Genomic DNA, 17,698 nt, shown 5'->3' with positions numbered 1-17,698 from the left:
TGCAGGTGAAGGGCTGGATCCTGGATGGGGGCAGATTGCCAAGGGGATCCTTCACCCAAGCAGTGAATTTGGCAGTGGGAGGGCAGGAGCTGCAAGGCACTTACTGGATTTGGGAGGCCAGGAGTCTCTGCACTCGTTGCTCGCTCTGCTCGCTGGCGATTTCCCCCGGACCTGGGGCACAAAGCCAAACCAGCAAGGACAAAGCGTCACCTCCCGCTCCGAGCCCTCGGGGTGCTGAGGGGGCAGCAGCTGGGTGCCCTGGGGAGCCTTTACCCTCCTGTCCTGCCTCTTGTGCGTGTCCATGCGGTGCAGGCGCTCCATGAGGCTGGCGATGCCCTGCTCCAGGCTGTCGATGGTGTGGTGCTGCGGGTCGTGCCCGCTGAAGCTGTTCCTGAGGCTGCGCAGCGCGTCCCGCACCAGCTGCAGGTCATTGGTCTGCCCAAAACATCCCAGCTCAGGGCAGCCCAGGCTTCTCTCTCTTAACAAAACCAGAGAGTTCCAGGGTGTCTGGTGACACACCCCAGGTGTACTTACCCCTCGGTGGGCTGTGGGGGCTGCTCCTTTTCCTGCTGGCTGCAGAAAGCCGTTGCTCTGGGCACTGTGACTGCTGTAAGCCATCACCTGGGCAGGGGGAAATGTGAGTGTCAGGACCTCCCCAGAAATCCCCATTTATGGATTTCAAAATGAGAGGGAATTGGAGCTTTCCACATCAGTGATGCAATTCCCATCTTCTCCCAGATAAAGACACGCCCTAAGGTGAGCAGGGAGTTCCTGGTCACAGCACAGACCTGATTCCTCACATAAAGGTGAAAAGACTCAATACCAGGCTCAGCAGGAAAAGGAGGAGGTAAATTGAGCTGTGGTCTAACCATTGCCAGGGTCAGAGGTGAAGCTGGAAGCTGAGAAAGCCTCTGGCCTCCCTCACTGTTTCATCCCTGAGGATTCTGAGCCAAGAGCTGAGCCAGAGTGCTCAGTGCTGGAAGCTTTGGGGGCTTTGCCTGGCTCGTTCAGGGCTGTGAAAAGGCAGAGCCAGACCTGTCTGGGGTGAAGGGGAGGGTTTCTGGACACAGTGCCTGCAGGGTGCTGGGCAAACCCCTGTACCTCCTCAGCTTCTCTCTTCATGCAGTGAGCCAGCAGGGCCTCCTTGTGCTCCAGCTCCCGCTCCAGATCCACCTGCAGAGGCCAGCAGAGGAGTCACCACACCTGGGCCAGCCAGGCCAGCTCCCAGTGCAGCCCAGCTCTCCCTACCTGCTGGTAGCTGGCCTCAGAAAGCTGCCTGAGCATCTCATCCAGCTTGGTCTGGTGCTGCTGCAGGTGCCGATCCTTCTGGCACAGCTCCTTCTGCAACACAGGGGTCCAGGGGATCAGCAGGGCAGGGGGGGAGGCTCAGTCATCTTCCCATGGCAGGGAACATGGTGCCATCTGCCAGGACCAGCTGACTTTGCCAGATGTTAGAGCTGAGTATCAGAGATTTTTTTCTTTTTTTTTTTTGACAAGATCAATCAGGTTTTTATTGCCCAAAGTCCCCTTGGCCAATGTTCTGCTGCTGAGGTCACACAGCTGTCCCAGAGAACACAGATTCCCCAGGGACCAGAGGACAAACAGGTCACCCAAGCTCATCTGCACAAGTGTTGGACACTCAGCAGCCACCACCAAAACCCACGACAACAAAAGATCTGCAGGAAGCTGTGGGGGAAGGCAAAGAGCTTCTGATCCCTGCAGCTCTCTACAAACCCCCCTGGCTCCTGCAGCTCCTTCCCAGGGCTGTCCAAGTGCTGGGGAAGGAGCAATCCCATTCCCAGAGCCGAGAACCCCCCAAACCCCCATGGAAAAGGTTCCATTACTTTGTACTCTGCCAGGAGCCGGTTTCTCTCTTCAACCTTCCTCTGGAGGTCAACCTGCAGGAATAACAGCCAGGTGTGAGGCAGATATTCCAGAGAGTGAAAACCTCTGTGCTAAAGGGTGACCAGAAAGCTGCAGAGGTCAAGGGAGCTGCTGTGTTCAGGGTGGCAACCTTTGCACAGAGCAGGTGCCACCTGCAAAGCCAGGGAGTGAGGAGGGACAAATGCACTGAAAACATCAGGGCAAGCCCTCCCTGTCCCAGCTGCAGGTCCTGGAGGACAGGAAGAGGGAGTGAAGTCAGGAATCTGCAGCCTCACAGCTGGCCAGCAGGCTGTGCAGAGACCTTTGGCTGTTTGTTCATTATCCCACGACCCCAAAATCTCTGCTGCAGCCAGCAAACCCCACAAAAACAACCACAGCAGCAGCAGGACTCACGTTCTGGTTGTGCAGCTCCTCCTTGTCCATGTTGGCTCTCAGCAGCTCCTGCTTGAGCTGCAGGACTGCAGCATCCTGCTGCACCAGCCTCTGCTGCAGAGCGTCCTGGGGAGAGGAGATGTCTGCAGGAGCTCTCAGGGAGCTCTCAGCCCTCCTGCCTGTCCCTGACCCACAGCTGATTTCCCTGCCAGCATTTTGGCCACAGCACAGAGGGGTTTCTGTGCTCCAGGCTGCAGAAGCGAGGAGCTGGATGCACTCAGAGCCCTGCAGCTCCTCTCCAGAGGGCACAGAGAGGCCAAGATCAGCTCAGGATACAGAGCCTTAAGCCCTGAGTGTGACCCAGTTGTGCACTGAAATCCTCTCTGGGGAGGCCAAAGTCAGCACTAATTCTGCACCTTTCACTCACCCACAGCTCCACCTTGGACAGCACTGCTGTTTGCTCCCTTCTGACAGGCAGCTCTAAAAATACCTCAGTCAGGAGGAGATCAGTGTTCACAGAGACACAAACTGAGCCATTTCTGGGCAGGACAGGGACACCCCAGGCTCTTTCTCCTGTGCTGGCAGGAATGAGTTCACTGGGCCAATGCTACTGGGTGTGTGCTCCAGGAGAGAGGAGGGAATAAAAGAGCCAGGAGAACCAAGCAATTTATGCCTCCTTTTGTTTAGGAGAAAGAGGGAAGGAAAAAACAAAAAGAAAAAAAGGAAAAGGAAAGGGAAAAGGGAAAAGGAAAAGGGAAAGGAAAAGGAAAAGGAAAAGGAAAAGGAAAAGGAAAAGGAAAAGGAAAAGGAAAAGGAAAAGGAAAAGGAAAAGGAAGGAAAAGGGGAATATTTGACCCCATTTGTACAGGCAGATCAGAAAACAGGAAATCCAGCTCCTGCCTAAAATTTCAGCAATAAACCACAGGATCCCCCTCCTCCAAGTCCCCAGTACTCCTCCTTCCACAATCTGAGATTCCTCACAGTGTGTGGTTGCTGCTCTCCCTACTCCTCTAAAGCACTAATATTTATTTTTTTATTCAATGCCCCTTTCCTCACCTTTATTCCCTGCAGGTTCCGAGCTTCTTGTTTGTATTTCAGCAGCTCCTTCTGCAAATCAAACCAATTTGATTAAACAGCTCCTTGTCAGCCCTTCAGAACCAACCAGAGCTGTGTTTTCTGCTGCAGGAGGAGGCACTTCCCACCTTTTCCCACAGATCCCAGAGAAATTTTAATGAGTTACAAACGTGACAAAGAGCTGAGCAGGTCTCTCAAGCTCTGTTATTTAAGTCCTGAGGAGAAAAAAAGATTGCCCAGTCCCCCAGATCTGTCCTTCAGGCCAACATCAAACGCTTCTGCCAGCATCAGAACTGGTCCCAAACCTCCAGAGTTGGAGCTTTAACAGAATATTCCCCATTTCATCCATCATATTGCCCACCCTGCCTCATCCCCACCCCATTTCCCCCCCAAAAAATCAAGCAGAACAATCTGCAAAACCTCTCTTTCCCCTCCATCTGTCACCCTCTAACCTTCAGATCTTGATTCTCTTCCACACTCTGGTCCAGGCGGCTTCGGATGATGATCTGAATGCAAAACATCAGCCTTGTTATTGTGCAGCAGGGGCAGGGCAGGGCAAAAGGCAGCAGGGGCAGGGAAATTGGGGTCCAGGGATGCTCTCACCAGCTGCTCCTCAGGGCAGGCTCCACGCTCAGAAAGCTCAAAGGATCCTTCCTGCTCATCCTCGGGTAAAGAACCATTGAGCAACAAAGCCTGGGGAGATAAAATGGGGAAAAAAAAAATCTCCTTTTCAGAGGTTTCAAAGGGAAATAGGTGAGCTGCAGCTCTGGCCAGCAGTCACTCCTATCAACAGTCCCTAACCAGCTTCATTTCCCATTTCTGCTGATTTATTCCCCTCCAAAATGAGGGTTTTTTCAGGAATGAACAAGAAGATTTATCCCCTGACAGATCTCTCCCAGGGGTCTGTCAGCCCATGCTCTTCCCCACAGAAAGAACCAAACAAGGCCAGCTCAGATTTCCAGGGAGTGAAGTCTCAGCTTTAGCACCTTGTAGGGTGTGTGTGCATCAGATCCCAAATATTTCAACCAAACTCATGAACTGGAGCCTCTCAGTTATTGAGTAAGAAGAGGAAAATGGATGAATCAAATCCAATTTCCTGGCAGCAGTGCCAGTCCCTCCTGTCCCTGCTCCCAGTGGGCACAAAGTGCAGCTGGATTTTACCAATGAACCAAGGAATTTTTTTTTTTTTTTTTTTTTTTTGGTGACTCTTTTGTGCCCTTCCCATTGTCCCCGGGGAAAGTGCCCGCCCAGCTGCCTGTGCTCCTCACACAATCTCTGCTTTGTTTACTGCCACATAAATATTTACAATTCAAAGGCACTGTGGCTCCCAGCACAAACAGAAAGGGATGTTCCTGAGAGAGTTCAGTGCCTTCACCATATGGATCAAGGGGCTCTGTTCCCCAGGCAGGGGGCTGAGGGGCAGGGAGGGGAAGGTCCCACAAATGAAGAATTGTGAGGAGAATGTGCCCAAAATGAAGGTTCAGCCAAGCTCATGGAAGGGCTGATCTAGGGCTGGGTGACCCTAGAAGGGAACGCTCTCTGAGAAGAGAAATCTCTCACCTGCAAACCTGAAATCATCTTTTTTGCCTCCTCCATTTCCTTTTCCAGGTGGTCCTGCTGCTCCAAGAGCTGCTCCTCCCATGAGTTCTCCAAGCAGGAGCCAGAGCTCCCTGCCTGCCACTCGGGCTGGAGGTGAGAATCGGCCTCTTCTGCAGGAGAGAGGAGCTGGGAGTGCCCAGGACACTGCACCACCCCTGTGCCAGGGTGTGCCAGCCCATCTGAGCCCTCCTGCCTCATTCCTGGGCTCACTGAGCTTTCCTGCACACCCTTCATCCCAGATAACTGCAGGGGATTCAGGGAGATCTCCGAGCACAGCACAGGGGGCAGTGTGTGTGACAGTGTGGGCTTTGCAGAGCATCCCTCAGAGCCCCAAGGACACCCTGGAGGCAGCATTAAACAATTCCAGTCCCTGGGGAGCTCTTCCACACAAAAATTCCCAATTTTTACCTGTTTTAGTCTCTGTCTCTTCAGCCTGGAGGACCACAAGTCTCTCCTTCTCCTCCGAGGGGGCTACAGTGGATTCACTCTTTGCACTGTGGACAGGGCTGGGTGAAGTCAGGCTGCAGAGCAAGGCAGGAACAGCTCTTTAATTTTTATATTTTTAGTGCTGATCAACATTATCTAATTTTCAACAAGTATTTCTCCATATTCACTTTTATCTAAGAATTATCTGCATCCTAGAGATGGATGCAGAAAATTTCAACAACCCAACCTGGACATGTAATGTTTTGAATTCAGACTTTGAGTAATTTACTGCTGGACAAAAAACCACCCTGGCTTCATCTCTTGCTCCAGAGCTTTCAGATGAATCATTTCAACTTTAAATCTCAATATATTTGAGAGTCAGATTCCACTCATTCATGATTGAGTTCTTTGATTGAAACTTCTTGGAAATGCCCACATATTTTCACAGGAGCCATCTCAGCTGACTGGGAGGCTCAAGCAATCTTTTTCTCAGAAATTCTTCCTAAGTGCATCTCCCAGACAACATCAAAAGGTGCCTGAAGCTCACTGACCCATTCAATGTACCCCGAAAGTCGCAGGAATTAATCCTTGCAAGTGTGGGCAGGAGTTAATTTTTCATTCTCCCCCAACACAGAAACAAAGGGCAGGGAACAAAAAGAAAAACAGTGTGGAAATAATACAATAGGTTTAGAAAAATAAGAGGCTTCAGCAGCTCCTTCCCTGCATCTTCCCAGCACTGCTGCTCTGTCTCCCACAGCTCCCACAGAATGGGGGAAGCCCTGCAATAGAGATGGAAATGACTTGCTGCTCTGCCTGCCCCACTCCCACGGCCAGGAGCAGCCTGTCCTCATGCAAATCACAGACCTGAGTCCAGATTTTTGTGGTCCAGACTTCCTCTGTGTCAAAGTGAAAGAATAATCATTGTGCAATGGAAATCTCCGGCAGGGACAGTGCCTGTCCTTTCAGGTGTGAGCAGGATGCTCAAAGGGCTCCTGGGCACCTGGCTTTGCTCCAGGATTTACCTCCAGGAATTCCAAATCCATCACAGCACTCCCTCCTTAGACAGAATTTTAATGTCAGATTTGTAACCAGCCCCTGCTCATTGCTGAATGGGGGGCATAGCATAATTTATTTTTTAAAATGCTGTTTATTATTTGATCTGTCAGTTCTGCTGGGATTGCATTATGTAACGAGGGCCAGCAGAAAGGATGAAACTTTCACACGGCACAGATGCCAGCAGGAAGCCCAGCTGGTCTGACACGGCCAGCAGCTCCAGGAGGGATTGCACTTCCTTCTAGGAACAGATCTCAGCATTCCCTCCCTCCTGTGCCCGGCTGATTCTCTGAACCTGCCTCACCCCCAGGCGCTGCTGAAGCTGGCCCAGAAAAACACAGATGGGAGAGAAGGTGGTGAAACAGGGCAGCCAAAAAGGATGAGCAGGATGAAAAACAAGGATACGAGCCTGGAAATAACATCCCAAACCCGCTCCTCCCTTCACTGGATCCACAGCCCAAAGCCAATAAAGGGAGCACGGGTGGGGACAGGTCCCCAACACAGCTTTGCGTTCCCTTAGGCATTCCCAGACCCTTTCCAGGCAGTTTTCCTCTTCCAAAAGGTTCACCCAGCATCCATAACCACCTCCCAAACATTGGCACAGCCAGAGGCGGCTGAGGCAGCAGCACAGGTCAGGCTGCATTCTGCACCATCCAATTACTGCTGGAAACACTTGCCCAGGTTCGGTATCAGCCCGAGCCATCGGAGTGTGAAATACCTGCTGATGCAACGCCTTTAAAAGTGCAGAACAATCCCCCGTGAGAGCATGCAGGAACGAGGGCTGGGAAATGAAAGCTTTCCAAGAGAGATTTATGATGCAAACTGCTCCACTTTATTCCTTTCACCGCTTGGTTCCTTAACCCAAATCCTGCGTCCCCCGAGCCCCCGATCCACCAGCACAGCCCAGGCTGGGGCAGAATTCCATCAGCACCCATCCCTGCTGCCCATGGCACCATCCTCACCATTTCACCTGCTTCCCTCCCATGGTCCCAGCGGAACCTCTGGCTCACAGAATCCGCAGCGTCCCGGTCATTTCTCCTTCCCTTCACTCGCCCAGGGCTCAGCGCTGGTGGCCACACTCCCGCAGGAACCTTGGCGAGCCAGATCCCCAGCAGAAACAGCAAAACGACCAGCTCAGGGTCTCCCGAGGGGCAAACCCAGGATCGGGCTGGGTTCCGGAGCCGGGGAATTGTGCAGCCTGCCGCTGGCTCCCGCAGCTTTCCCTCGCAGCTCGTTATTTGTCTCCTGCTGCATTTTGCTGAGCTGCACGGCCGGGGGTGTTTCTCATCCCATCCCGCCCTCCTTGTGCCGCCGAGCATCCGAGGAGCGGCCGGGAGAGGGGAAGGGAAGGGAGGGAAGGAAGGAGCTGCTGCGGGCTCCGTGCGCTCGGGGGGATGCGGGATCTCCCTAAGCTCCCATCCCCGGGCTCCACAGGGATGCGGGATCTTCCCAGGCTTTCCTCGGCTTCCAGAGGGATGCAGGCTGTTCCTAAGCTCCTCTCCTCACGCTCCAGAGGGATTCAGGCTCTTCCCAAGCAGCTCTCCCCACCTTCCAGAAGGATGCGGGATCTCCCTAAGCTCCCATCCCCGGGCTCCAGAGGGATGCGGGGTCTTCCCAAGCAGCACCTTCCAGAAGGATGCTGGTTCTTCCCAGGCTCTCCTCAGCCTCCAGAGGGATGCTGGTCCTCCCTAAGCTCCTCTCCCCATCTTCCAGAGGGATGTAGGCTGTTCCCAAGCTCTCCCCACCTTCCAGAGGGATGCTGGCTGTTTCCAAGCTCTCCCCACCTTCCAGAGGGATGCTGGCTCTTCCCAAGCTCTCTCCAGCCTCCAGAAGGATTCAGGCTGTTTCCAAGCTCCTCTCCCCGGCTGCCAGAGGGATGCTGGCTCTTCCCAAGCTCTCCCCACCTTCCAGAGGGATTCAGGCTCTTCCCAAGCTCTCCCCACCTTCCAGAGGGATTCAGGCTCTTCCCAAGCTCTCCCCACCTTCCAGAGGGATTCAGGCTCTTCCCAAGCACTCCCCACCTTCCAGAGGGATTCGGGCTCTTCCCAAGCTCCTCTCCCTGGCTGCCAGAGGGATTCAGGCTCTTTCCAAGCTTTCCCCACCTTCCAGAGCGATTCAGGCTCTTCCCAAGCTCTCCCCACCTTCCAGAGGGATGCAGGCTGTTTCCAAGCTCCTCTCCCCACCTTCCAGGGGGATTCGGGCTCTCTCCAGCCCCAGGCGCGGCTCGCTGTCCCCCTGCTGTCCCCGCTGTCCCCCTGCTGTCCCCGCTGTCCCCCTGCTGTCGCACGGGCTGTGCAGGCTCAGCCTTTCTCCGAGATGCCTGGCTCAGGGGTGGGGGAGGGAATGCTGCTGGAAGGGGAGGGGAAAGGGAAGAGGGATGGGTGAGGGGCTCGGCAGCCTGGGAATCATCTGATTTTTGGCAGATTTTTTGCGTGAATCATTTCGGCAGCCCGCTCCGGGAATTGTGTGAGCGAGGATGGGAGCGCTGCAGGGCTGGGGATGCTGCCCTGGGACACCAGGGTGGGCTGCAGAGGGGCTGCTGCACTCAATCACGTCTCTCACTAATTAAAAAAACATCTCGTTTCTCCCAGGCAGTTCTCCTAACCGAGCTGAGCACGTTTCTCCCCGCGAGGAAAGGGAGAGCATCGTGTTTTCATCGTGCAGAATTGTGTCAGCAGAGACAGCCCCAGCACAGGGGCAGAACACTCCCAGATTTTCATTTATGGAAAGATTCTCGCTGTGCTCTGCCCTAGCAGCAATAATATCACCACTGCATCGTGGGCAGAGAATTCATGACCAAAAAAAAAAATTAAATAAAAACAGAGAGATTTTTACCACCAAAAATACCAAAATATGAAGAAACAGCCACCCGATAGGGTAGAGGAATACACCAAATATTCCAATCAAATATTCCAGCTCCCTTAAAGCGAGGGAGGAGAGCAGGGAGCAGAGTGTGAGCTGGTTGAAGAGCCAGTGCCAAGCTCCTGTGGCATTCTCCATGCAATGCTGCTGCCAGGAGCAGGATTTTTGCATCCCCCCGCGAGCCCAGCCTCCAAAGCACGCTGCTGACATCATGTGGAGGCACTGCTCCAGCCCTGGCTCGCTGTGAGCCCCACACTCCTCCCAAAATCTATTTATAAACACTCTCTCAATGACACGCAGCAGAACTGGGGGATAAACACAAACTCTCGTCTTTCTCTCCTCTGCTGGGTGAAGCAATCTTAATTTTCAGGTAGGCAGAGAATCATTGGTGCTGTGGAGCATAAAAATTGGCCTGAGAAACGCTGGGGAAATGTTGTGCCTGCTGAGAGGCTGTCAGTGGCAATCTGTCCTGGGCAAATGAGCTCCTCACCCCCACACCAACCCAGGCAGGGGAGCACAAGGAAAAGCAAAGTTTTCTCTTCCCTGTGGTTTCTGGTGCTCTGGGGGAAAAGGGAGCAGCTCCCCTTCACTCCAGAGCTCTCCCTGCTGGATCAGCCCTCTCAGTAATTTTTTTTTTTCCCTTGGAGTAATTTTTCTTCAAAAGCGCTTTTTTTTTTCCTGCATTTTCTCTCCTATATCCATGAAAACAGCACAAAGCTGCTTCACATTGATCCCTGATTCTACACCCTCCAAACCAGCCCTTCTCCATCAGAAGTGAGCAGATTTTGGAGCACTTTGGGGGATGTCAGAGAAGGACAGAATCATCTTGGCAGTGAATTCCTCACCTGGAAGGGTGGGGCTGCTGCCCCTCGTACTGCTGCACCAGCGCCCGCACGCTCCAGTAGGGATTCTCAATCTCCTCGTCCATGCTGCTGTTCCTGGGGGTGACAATCACAAAATGAGGGCAGCTGGAATTCTTCTGTCTCCAAAAAGGACAGGGGGGAGCTGAGGAGGAGGAGGTGAGGAAGAGGAGACAGCAGGGAAATGTCAATTTTCCTATCAGGGATCCCCATCTTCTGGGTGTTAAGGGAAAACAGGCAAACAGGTCTGGTTGTTTTAAACTCATCCCTGATTTTGTGACTAGAAAACTCCAAAAGCTCTGGGAATGCAAGGAAGCATCACAAGGACTGGCTTTCCTTTGCAAGGGAAACCTTTAACATTTCATTTTTCAGCAAAATGGATCATTTCAGCCTCATTTCCATGGGTGCTCCCTGGAGCCAAAAGACCTTCAGTGGTGTGAATGAAACCCTGCACAGCCCCAGCCCCTGGCTCCCAGTTCAGTGCCACTGCAATTATTGTCATTGTCACCCACACAGCACCTTGGGCAGGGGGCAAACGGGGTTTGCAGGATTCTTCCCTCTGTGTGTGTGGATTTTCAGCATCCCCAGGACTCAGCAGCCACCTGGAGGAGCCAGAATGGGTTTGTACAACATCCTCAGCTCCCAGTAAAGCTCCCAGATGTCTGGGGTGAAAAGCTGACTTCGGTTTTGTTTGGTGTGAGGAAATTTCCAAGGAGCAGCAGCAAGGGCAGCGTGGGGAGGACGAGGCAGCACAGTTCCCTCTGCCCAGGCTGGAACTCCCTGTTCTGTTCCAGGGAGATAAAGGGAGACTCATTTTATAAAAAACCTGGGCTGGCTGCAGAGCCAGGGCACTGCCCCCTCTGCCAGGGCACTTTTTAGGTGTTTTTGCACAACAGGAGCTTCCTCCCAGCAGGAATAAAAATGGACAAAAATGCATTTATTTCCATTTCCATTTGGATTTGAATCAGCCTCACACTGTGGGAACGTTTTCAGAGGAAAATGAACATGGACAGGTCAGGAAAGGGAGATGAATGCTTTTATGAACCTGAGTAGGGCTGTAGCTTTACCCTTGAAAAAGAAATAAGAAGAAGAACAGCTGTGGCCTAAGAAGAAAATGAAGGATGAGACAAGAATTAAAGGTGATCTGTGAATGTCAAGGCACTCTGAAAGGAATGAAAAATAGAAAAGTAAAGTAGAAAAGGGAAAGTAGAAAAGGAGGGAAGGAGGGAAGGAGGGAAAGGGGGAAAGAAGGGAAGGGGGAAAGGAGGGAAGGAGGGAAGGAGGAAAGGAGGAAAGGAGGAAAAGTAGGAAAGCAGAAAAGTAGAAAAGGAGGAAAAGGAGGAAAAGTAGGAAAGTAGAAAAGAAGGAAAGTAGAAAAGGAAGCAAAGTAGGAAAGCAGAAAAGGAGGAAAATAGAAAAAGAGGAAAATAGAAAAGTAGAAAAGGAGGAAAGTAGGAAATAGAAAAGGAGAAAAGTAGGAAAGTAGTAAACTCTGCATGTTTGCCTTGCACAAGAAGACTTCTACCAACGATCAGTTGTGCAGAAATTGTGTATCAGGGCGAGAAGACAACAATACAGTGACATTTTCTTGCTTCCCACCGAACATGCAGTGCCCAGCTCTTTATCTCCTCAGCACAGAGCCAGGGAGGAGCCCTCACCTCTGCCTGTGCCTGAGCAGGTCCCGGCCGCAGTGCTGGACATCCTGCCGGACCTCGGCCAGCGCGGCCACCGCGCCCTGCGCCACGGCGGCCACCGAGCGCGGCCGGAGACTGCCAGGGACAGCAGCACAGCCCCTGACCCCCGGGCCGGCGGGGCCAGCCCTGCCAGAGCCGGGCTTGAAGTGGGCAGCCAAGGCCAGGATCAGCCTCATGGTGGATTTCAGGTTCCCGTCCACGATATCTGCGAAAGGCAAAAGTTTGGGGGGTTAAGGGAGTGCGGCAGAGCCGAACGAGGTGGGGATCTTTAAAGGCAGCAGGGTGGTGCCAGCTCTGCTCTGCTGGGCTCTGGTGGTGCCAACTCTGCTCTACTCTGCTCTGGTGGTGCCAGCTCTGCTCTGCTGGGCTCTGCTCTGGTGGTGCCAGCTCTGCTCTGCTGGGCTCTGCTCTGGTGGTGCCAGCTCAGCTCTGGTGGTGCCAGCTCTGCTCTGCTCTGCTCTGCTCAGCTCTGGTGGTGCCTGTTCTGTTCTGGTGGTGCCACCTCTGCTCTGGTGGTGCCAGCTCTGCCCTGAGGGTGCCAGCTCTGCTCTGGTGGTGCCAGCTCTGCTCTGGTGGTACCTGTTCTGTTCTGGTGGTGCCAGCTCTGCTCTGGTGGTGCAGGGCACACCAAAGTGCCACCTCCACAGAGCTCTGAGCATCCCTGACCTCCCTGGATGGCCATTCCAGCAGGTAATTACTGAACTCATAATTAATGAATGTTACTGAGGACTGACCACTTTACTAGCAGAGAATTCCCTTTTTCAAAACATTTTTCCAGTGGTGGCATCCTGTGCCATGAACTGTTTGCAGCACCCTGCAAATGTTAATTAATGTTAATTAATCACATTGACTGATAGCACACGAGTGTTTTCCAGCACGCTGCTGCCATGGCAAAGATCAGCCACTCCTCCAGACCAAGATTTCCCAGAACAGTTTAATCAGAGCTGCTCAAAGTCCTGACTAAACCATGCCACAGCCATGTGATTGTGCCTTGTGTCTCCTCTCTGTTTCCAGCCCATGGCTTCCAGTGAGCCACAAATATTTTTTCCATGTCTCCTTTCACTCTGTGTCCTTTTGCTGAAATATTCCAAGCCTGTATTCCTCATTACATCACCACCTGGCCTTCTGAGTGCTCAGTAGCAGCAAAAAGTCTTTTTTTTCCTCTGCATTGTCCATCTTCCAACCCAAAACCTTCACTAAACCAGAGGGGGGAAAAACCCCAATTCCCCCACAAAGTGACACATGAATTTACTCACAAATTACCTGTTTGACAGAAAACAAAGCCAGAAACAGGATTTCAGCAGCTAAAATCACCCCCAGGGCCACGTACCCTTAGCTGACGTCTGGTGCATGCGGATCTTTTTCGATGCCACGAACTGTAAAACTTTCTCCACATTTTCCTTCATCTCCTGCTGGCTGCTCGGCTTGGCCTCGATGCCACTCAGCTTCTCACCAGCTGAAGGAAGCAAAAAATCTTTGTCAGAGGAGAGCTGAACCGCTGGGACTGCTCTGATCTCATCCCTGGGGGCTACATGGGGATTTTTGTCCTGTTTGACAGGAACCCAGCACCAGGAATTGCTGGGGATGGTGTCAGGGTTTTAGGGGGCTGGAGCTGGGGATGATTTCAGGATTTTAGGGCAGGGGATGGTGTCAGGATTTTGGGGGCTGGAGCAGGGGATGGTGTCAGGATGGTGTCAGGGTTTGGAGCAGGGCATGGTGTCAGGGTTTGGGGGCTGGAGCAGGGGATGGTGTCAGGATGGTGTCAGGGTTTGGAGCAGGGCATGGTGTCAGGGTTTGGGGGCTGGAGCAGGGGATGGTGTCAGGATGGTGTCAGGGTTTGGGGCAGGGCATGGTGTCAGAGTTTGGGACAGGGGATGGTGGCAGGGTTTGGAGCAGGGGATGGTGTCAGGATTTTGGGGTTGGAGTAGGGCATGGTGTCAGGATTTGGGGCAGGGGATGGTGTCAGGATTTGGGGCAGGGGATGGTGTCAGGGTTTGAGGGTTGGAGCAGGGGATGGTGTCAGGATTTGGGGCTCTAGCAGGGGATGGTGTCAGGATTTTGGGGCTGGAGAAGGGGATGGTGTCAGGGTTTGGAGCAGGGGATGGTGTCAGGGTTTGGAGCAGAGGATGGTGTCAGGGTTTTGGGGCTGGAGCAGGGGATGGTGCCAGGATGGTGTCAGGGTTTGGAGCAGGGCATGGTGTCAGGATTTTGGGGGCTGGAGCAAGGGATGGTGTCAGGGTTTGGGGCAGGGGATGGTGTCAGGATTTGGGGGCTGGAGCAGGGGATGGTGTCAGGATGGTGTCAGGATTTTGGGGGCTGGAGCAGGATCCTGGCAGGATTTGTGACCCCCTGAGTGACCCACGCTGGAGCTGCCTCTTCCCAAAGGGCTGAACTCCATGGGAAGGGCTCCCTTGGGGAAGTTCTGAAGCACGAGGCAGAATTTGGAGAATTGTCCTCTAGCAGGGCAGGGGATGAGTGTGAGGAGGAAGGAGCAGCAAGGACAATGAACTCAGTGCACCCCATTCCCTGCCCAGGGAGAAGGGCTGGCACCAGGGCTCACTCTTTGGGCAGCCCTGTGGAGCTCCCTGTGCCCCTGCCAGCTTTCCCCATCTGCTGTCACCGCCTCAGAGCCATAAGGGCTTTAACAGCATTGCACTGACGAGCTGATTTATGATTGCTTTCCTTCCCAGCCTCCCCCTCCCCTCCAGCAACATCTGCCTGACAGCTGCCAGAGCCAGGGCAGCCCCTGCACGGAGCTGAGGGGGAAAAACAGGGCCAGATGGCAGCACTGACCCACAATCTCGATGAGCAGGGCCAGGGTGACCCCATCCCGCAGGTCCTGCCTCAGGTCCTGCACTGGCCTCACTGCTGGCTTCTTCTTCAGCTGGGAATTCACCCAGGCCACATAAGCCTGCAGCTGTTGCTGAAACAGAAAATAAAATGTTGGCATGGCAGGGATGTGGCTTGTCTCTGGTTTTCACAGGTCTGAGGTTCTGCAGGGAGCAGCAGAGGGGTCATCCAGAGCCTGGCTGGCATCCAGGGACAGGACAGGGCTGGGCACAGAGCTTCCCATCCCTCTGCCACACCAATGCTGCCATCTCCTCACCTGGGGGCTCACTGGGTCCCACCCCCACTATTTCCACACCAGGAAAGCAGAAATGCCTCAGTGCAGGAGCAGGGAGCCCCGAGTTACTGCCCCTCAACAATTCCAGCACAGCCAGGGGAGGTTTCCTGGAACAGACAGGAGCCTCTCTCTGTAACACCAATGTGGAACAGTTGTGCAGCCCCTCCTCGTCCTGGGAGCTGCCTCAGCACTGCCACTGGCCCAGTTTCTATTCCTGCATGCAGGGAAGCTGCCTTGGGCCCTGGGAGCCAGCAGCAGGGACTGCCAGCAGCTCGGGAGGGATGCTGTGTGTGGGAGAGACATGGGCAGCTCAAACTCAGGATTTGGGGCAGTGGGAGAGACCAGGGATACTCAAACTCAGGATTTTGAGCAGTGGGAGAGAGCAGGGGAACCCAAACTCAGGATTTTGGGCAGTGGGAGAGACCAGGGCAGCTCAAACTCAGGATTTTGGGCAGTCTGAGAGACCAGGGGAACCCAAACTCAGGATTTTGGGCAGTGTAAGAGACCAAGGATACTCAAATTCAAATTCTTGGGCATTCTGAGAGACCAGGGGAACTCAAACTCAGGTTCATGGTCACTCTGAAAATCCAGGGAAACCCAAACCCAGGCTTCTGGTTACTCTGAGGACACACCTGGCACAGATGACCCAAAGGCAAGAGCAGATCCCAGTGCCCTTTCCCTTTCCATGGCCCTGTCTGTGACCCTTGCAGGGCTGCTGAAGGGCTGGAATCCCTTGGACAGGGCTGGAATCCCTTGGGTAGGGCTGGAATCACTTGGACAGGGCTGGAATCCTTTGGACAGAGCTGGAATCCTTTGGACAGGGATGGAATCACTTGGACAGGGTTGGAATTGCCTTGGACAGGGCTGGAATCACTTGGACAGGGCTGCTGTGGGACAGGGACTGCACAAGCTGATCCATGGGTGGATTTCCTCCCCTGTCACTCATTTCTGTGCCCATGGTTGGGATTCCCTCCCCTCTGATTTCTGATTCCCTTCCCTCTCTCTCATTTCTGTGCCCTGGCTCTGAGCCCATCCCCTGTGCTGCTGTCCCAGCCTGGTCCCAGCCTGGCCCCTGATTGTCCTGCCAGAGGAAATCCAGCTCAATCAGCCCTGGCTGGGCTGGGAGCAGCTCTGCTCACTCAGCAGGGGCTCACAGGGGCTGCCCTGGGGGCTCTGGGGGGAGGGAGCAGCTCTGAGCCCTCTGGGCTGGAGAAAAACTAAAAATGAATATTAAAAAAACCCCTAAAATTAAATAAATAAATAAATAAAAACATTTTAAAATAAATAAATTTTAAAAAATTAATAAAAACTAAACTAAAATAAATAAATAACCAAAACTTTAAATAAATTAATAAATAACAATTAATAAAAACTAAAATTAAATACGTAAATAAATAAAAATAAGTGAATAAATAAAAATAAACAACAAATAATACATAAATAATTAAAACTCAAACTAACTAACTAAATAAAAATAAAAAAATTAGCAAATAAATAAAATAAAAAACTAAAAATTAACAAATAAAAATGTGACATAAATAATAAATAAACAAAGGTGAACAACTGCAAATAAATAAATAAATAAATAAATAAAAATAAAACCCCACACCCTATTATAACTAACCTCAAAACCCCACCCATTTTAAATGTAAACTGCCTCCAAAATAAATATTTCAAAACCCCCAAAAAACTCAAATAAACTTTTAACATAACTACCATAAAGCCAAAAATCATTAAACAATTAAACACCTTGCCTAAACTATCCCAAAACCCATCTACAATAAAACTCCTAAAGACTAAAAACCCAACAAATTCCAATTGCCACTTCAAGAATACACCACCAACAATACAAAACAACTCCAAATACCATAATCCCCATCCTTAAAATGATCCATGAACTAAAACACCACAAAATAACCAACAAAACAAAATAATCAACAAAACCCACTCACCCTTCAACAACCCCGTTTAACCTGTACACAAATCTAACAAAAAAATCAAAATTCACTATATAAATAAATAAAAGAAATAAATAAAAGAAATAAATAAAAAAATAAATAAAAGAAATAAATAAAATATATAAATAAAATTAATAAATAAAATAAATGAATAAAAAATATAAATAAATATATATAAATAAAATAAGTGCTCTGGGGAGGGGCTCTGCAGCTTCTGCTCTAGTGGCAGCAGTGCCCAGCCCCAGAATTTTTTATTTTCTACTTTTTATGATTATTTTAGCAGCTGGCACTGATTCCACGAGGACACAGCCCTCCAAAAATCAGATTTTGGAGGAGTCTCTGTGGCTCTTTAAAGGAAAAACCCTTTCACTAAGCACTTGGTTTTCTGTTCCTCCTCTCACAACATTCCTCGTGCATTCACAAAAAAAATAAATAAAATTTTGGCAAGATTTCAGTCTCTGTCTCTTACCAGCAGCAGGCTGACACTGCTGTTGTTATTTGTAAAATTAAAAGCAATTCCTAAATGCCAGGGCAGTTCCATTTCAAACAGTGAGCACGGGGAGGTTTCTGAGGCAATGGAATTGGGATGGCACCAGGACAAAGCTGTTCCAGTCTCATGGATTCTGCAGGCTCACACCTCATCTCCAGCCTTGCTTTTGGTTTTTTTTTCCATTAAACATAAGATTTTCCTGCAGGTTTCCAGGCAGTTGTGCTGAGGAGCATTTCTTAACTTTGTACCCAAAAACCTGGCAGGGTGAGTGACTTCAGCTCTTCTTGGGCTGCTGCAAAACT

General features: G+C 51.6%; 2 protein-coding genes across 5 annotated transcripts in view; one reads left to right on the top strand and one right to left on the bottom strand.

Annotated features, from left to right (window-relative positions):
- The window catches only part of DIXDC1 (DIX domain containing 1), a 31,014-nt gene that overhangs the window by 3,278 nt on the left and 10,038 nt on the right, over positions 1-17,698 (bottom strand). For 2 of the 4 annotated variants that reach the window (XM_033081539.2, XM_033081538.2), the window contains exons 2-16: positions 14,618-14,747; positions 13,155-13,280; positions 11,789-12,029; positions 10,116-10,208; positions 5,338-5,450; positions 4,891-5,039; positions 3,934-4,023; positions 3,783-3,836; positions 3,313-3,363; positions 2,278-2,382; positions 1,845-1,898; positions 1,249-1,341; positions 1,102-1,173; positions 535-621; positions 105-435 (exon numbers count right to left, since the gene is read on the bottom strand). In XM_033081539.2, the coding sequence (XP_032937430.1) occupies positions 105-435; positions 535-621; positions 1,102-1,173; positions 1,249-1,341; positions 1,845-1,898; positions 2,278-2,382; positions 3,313-3,363; positions 3,783-3,836; positions 3,934-4,023; positions 4,891-5,039; positions 5,338-5,450; positions 10,116-10,208; positions 11,789-12,029; positions 13,155-13,280; positions 14,618-14,747 (1,789 nt within the window). Of the gene's footprint in view, positions 1-104; positions 436-534; positions 622-1,101; positions 1,174-1,248; positions 1,342-1,844; positions 1,899-2,277; positions 2,383-3,312; positions 3,364-3,782; positions 3,837-3,933; positions 4,024-4,890; positions 5,040-5,337; positions 5,451-7,370; positions 7,678-10,115; positions 10,209-11,788; positions 12,030-13,154; positions 13,281-14,617; positions 14,748-17,698 lie in introns of those variants that run through there. The other 2 variants (XM_033081540.2, XM_033081541.2) reach the window with 2 other exon arrangements.
- On the top strand, positions 7,803-9,161 carry LOC117008031. The gene is made up of 2 exons (XM_033081542.2): positions 7,803-8,130; positions 8,170-9,161. The coding sequence occupies exons 1-2, from the start codon at positions 7,803-7,805 to the stop codon at positions 9,159-9,161; spliced, it is 1,320 nt and encodes a 439-aa protein (XP_032937433.1).

This window comes from Catharus ustulatus, chromosome 28 (genome assembly GCF_009819885.2).
Source record: "Catharus ustulatus isolate bCatUst1 chromosome 28, bCatUst1.pri.v2, whole genome shotgun sequence".
Lineage (NCBI taxonomy): Eukaryota > Metazoa > Chordata > Aves > Passeriformes > Turdidae > Catharus > Catharus ustulatus.
Note: the sequence above shows the minus strand (reverse complement) of the source record. Positions and strands in the feature narration are given on the sequence as shown.

Bases quoted from the DNA above. Each gene is read 5' to 3' on its own strand.
- LOC117008031 (XM_033081542.2), top strand. From the start codon at position 7,803: ATGCGGGATCTCCCTAAGCTCCCATCCCCGGGCTCCACAGGGATGCGG. The intron at 8,131-8,169 runs GGCTGTTCCCAA...CAGAGGGATGCT, and splicing joins CCATCTTCCAGAGGGATGTA to GGCTGTTTCCAAGCTCTCCC.